This window comes from Drosophila teissieri, chromosome 2R, assembly GCF_016746235.2.
Source record: "Drosophila teissieri strain GT53w chromosome 2R, Prin_Dtei_1.1, whole genome shotgun sequence".
Taxonomy (NCBI): domain Eukaryota; kingdom Metazoa; phylum Arthropoda; class Insecta; order Diptera; family Drosophilidae; genus Drosophila; species Drosophila teissieri.
In genome coordinates this window covers 7,164,376-7,167,505 of record NC_053030.1, presented here as the reverse complement: position 1 = coordinate 7,167,505, position 3,130 = coordinate 7,164,376, and the positions used below count along the sequence as shown (strand labels likewise).

Here is a 3,130-nt window from a genome sequence, read left to right as displayed (position 1 = left end):
CCTGTCGGTGAAGTAATTTATCATATGCTGACATGCCAACTGTCACTGTCAGAATACGCGAAAGGTATCGGAAATGAGACGGAGGATCGTCGAGCAACCGGAGCAGCAAGAATGTCTGGCATTTGGTCCTCCACTCGCCACTTGTCGAGTGGCTTTATTAGCCACATTGTCCGGGATTTTCAACTATTTTTCCCATTGGTATTTGCAATTTTCCGTGCCTCGTAGCGCTATATACTTCCTTTTTTCTCTGTCTATCTATCTACTGTTTGCCATGTCAACTATGCACCCAACTCAAGACAACACTTAATTATGTTTTCTGTTTCTCTGCAAAGTTTCGCAACATGAGAAAATCGGGGGATGGGAGCAGAAAGAAAAATTACTCCAAATGGCAAAATGATTCCGGCGCTGTTTTCTCCTTTGGCTGCTGCATCATAAATTATTGAAGTTGCCAGTCTGTCATAGCCATGTAGTTATATTTCCGTCCCTCTTCATTTCAAGCTTCCTTCTCTTTCGCTCCCTCTATCTCCATCTCTATCTCAGTTCTGCAGCTGGGAATTTAATTTGCACCAGGTGCCAAGTCGCGACCCCGTCTTTAAGCAAAGCCATCGTGGCAAGAATATATAGAAAATAAAACGAAACTTTTCCACTTATTTTTGCTGCCACGAAAACGGACGAGCGAGGAAACTAATAAAATGTTTTTTTCTTTGCCTTTCTTTGCGGTTTCCACTACTATAAAATTTATTTTGTTTTCGCATAACTCGAGCATGTTTTTCCCCACTTTTCTGTCCGCCACTCAATAAATAAGTAGCGTAAATAAACCCACCTCCTTTTTTGACCAGCTTTTCTCGAGAGGTAAAAAACTTTCGGTTGGCAGCTTTGTCCCGTTTACATGACAATTTGACAGTTTATTAAGTTCCCGGAGTCTTGTCAGCGGGAAAGGGTAGGTAGGGTTCCCTCCTAATGGAAAACTTGGAATGGAGTGGAGCTTCACCAGGACACCGAACTAAGCCATAAACTATTCAATTGACTCGAGTGTCTAAGGGGTATTTTGTAAAGCGTTGATTGCCACATAATTGCGTTCCAGAGTAAAATCCATAGATGGAGGGGAGCAAAATACGCGTGTGTTTCGAAACTTTGTTTCTTGCTTGGTTTTTGTCTGCAAGGTTAGTTTTATATATATTATGTATGTATATATGTATGTATATATGTATATAATTAGTGAAATAAAATAGATTAGTCGTGAATAAAAAATTGTAGTCCGAAAGGAGACAAATACGAACTGTAAGTATCAATCGTAACCTTTAAAAAATATCTGATATGGAGAAGCCCGAATGGTTATATTTGACAAATTATATTTGCGAAATAAAGGTTTTTGAAAGGTTTATTTGGGAAATAAAACCACTGCAAGTGGGGCTCCGACATAAAGTAGTAAATTTTTAAATGGAAATAATTTGGATATATGTTACTTTCGCTTGCTAATGGCTCCATCGCCAATGCGATCATATCGGCTTGTTAGATGTCCACTAGCGCGATTTGCCTGTTGGGTGGAAGTTCTGTGCAGTCGATCCTGCCCCCAATCCTTGTGTCGCTCCTTGTCCCGCTGACGTTCACAATCCCGTTCCCGATCCCTATCCCGATCCCGTTCGCGGTCCTGTCCCCGTTCCCGTTCCCGATCTCTGTTGCGGCGGATTTGGTCTTTCTGCTGCTGCAAGGAAGTCCAGTCGTAAATGTAGTCGTAATGGTGATTCAGCGACCGGAAGAGTATGCGGAATAACTGGCGAAGATAAATGTGATCCGGTGGCTCCTTGAAATTAAGATTCCTGACGTAGGTCATGAGCAGGCAAAACTCGGAGGGAAATCCCTTGCAGAGTTGCTGAATAGAGACGCTTGTCTTCTTTTCCAATATCTTCTCGTACTTTTCCTTCTTGTTGGCGGCCGTAATACCCTGCCAGGGTAACTTTCCCAGATTGAAGTACATCAAACAATAGCACATGGACTCCATGTCATCCCGCCGGGATTGCTCGACGCCCATCTGTGCATTTATCGAGGCATATCGAACAGTACCCGTTAAATTGCGATCCTTGCGGTACGGTATATGCATCTCCGACTCCATGTCCTTGTATCTCTTGGACAGGCCAAAGTCGATGAGGTACAGCTTGCTGCTGTGGCTCCCCAAGCCCATTAGGAAGTTATCTGGTTTAATGTCACGGTGGATGAACCCATGTTCGTGGACACACTCGATTCGCATTAGCAGTTGGTCTGTCAACATGAGTACGGTCTTTAGCGTGAATCGGCGTTTGCAGAGGTTAAAAAGTTCCTCCAGGGAAGGACCTAGTAGGTCCATAACCATGGCATTGTAGTTCTTCTCGCTTCCATAATGAAGTAGGGTCGGGAATCCCGGACTGCGAGCCAGCTGTTCGTACACCTTCGCCTCGTACATCAGCTGCGGATACTTGGCATCGTTCTTCTCCACCTTGATGGCCACCTCGGATCCATCCGTGATGCTCAGTCCGAGGTATATATCGCCGAAGGATCCGGACCCAATGGGCTTCACTAGGCGATATTTTCCACCGATCAACTGTTTTTCCAGATGAAGAGTTGCACTACGAACTTTCCCATTGGTTGTTTCTTGGTTGGCCATTGTTATGGCTTTCGGATTCTCGCCTCAATGTCTTCTCTGAAGTATTATTTTTATTTTTCTATGGGAACTGTACTACGATTTTGACATTTAAGGCATTTTGTGACTTGTCTGCCCAGGACTAGTACTGCTCTTGGAACACTTTTCGTAGTTGACTGTTGTTTTATCCAGCCACTCTGACTAAATACTAAATCCACTTGTATGAAAGTACAGAATAGAACAATACGCAACGAAAGAAAATTCTTTTTAAATATCGATACAGTTTGGTAAGAATAATTTTCAAATCTGAATATTTGTTAAATGTGTGACAGTTTTCAAATTTAACTTTGTAGCTTGGTATTTTTTGGAGATCTCGACGTTCTGATCAGGAATATTTATAAGGTCGGTAACTCTTCTATCTAAGGCTTGCATACTTTTCAACGAATGCAGTATACCCTTTAAAAAAAACGATATGAAAACGTTTTACTCAAAAATATAATATTAACAATATCT

General features: G+C 42.3%; 1 protein-coding gene across 1 annotated transcript; it reads right to left on the bottom strand.

Annotated features, from left to right (window-relative positions):
* Nucleotides 1–1,354: 1,354 nt before the first annotated feature.
* LOC122613525 (casein kinase I) lies at nucleotides 1,355–2,798 on the bottom strand. The gene has a single exon (XM_043787737.1). The coding sequence runs from the start codon at nucleotides 2,639–2,641 to the stop codon at nucleotides 1,463–1,465; it is 1,179 nt and encodes a 392-aa protein (XP_043643672.1). The 5' UTR covers nucleotides 2,642–2,798; the 3' UTR covers nucleotides 1,355–1,462.
* Between the last annotated feature and the right edge of the window lie 332 nt (nucleotides 2,799–3,130).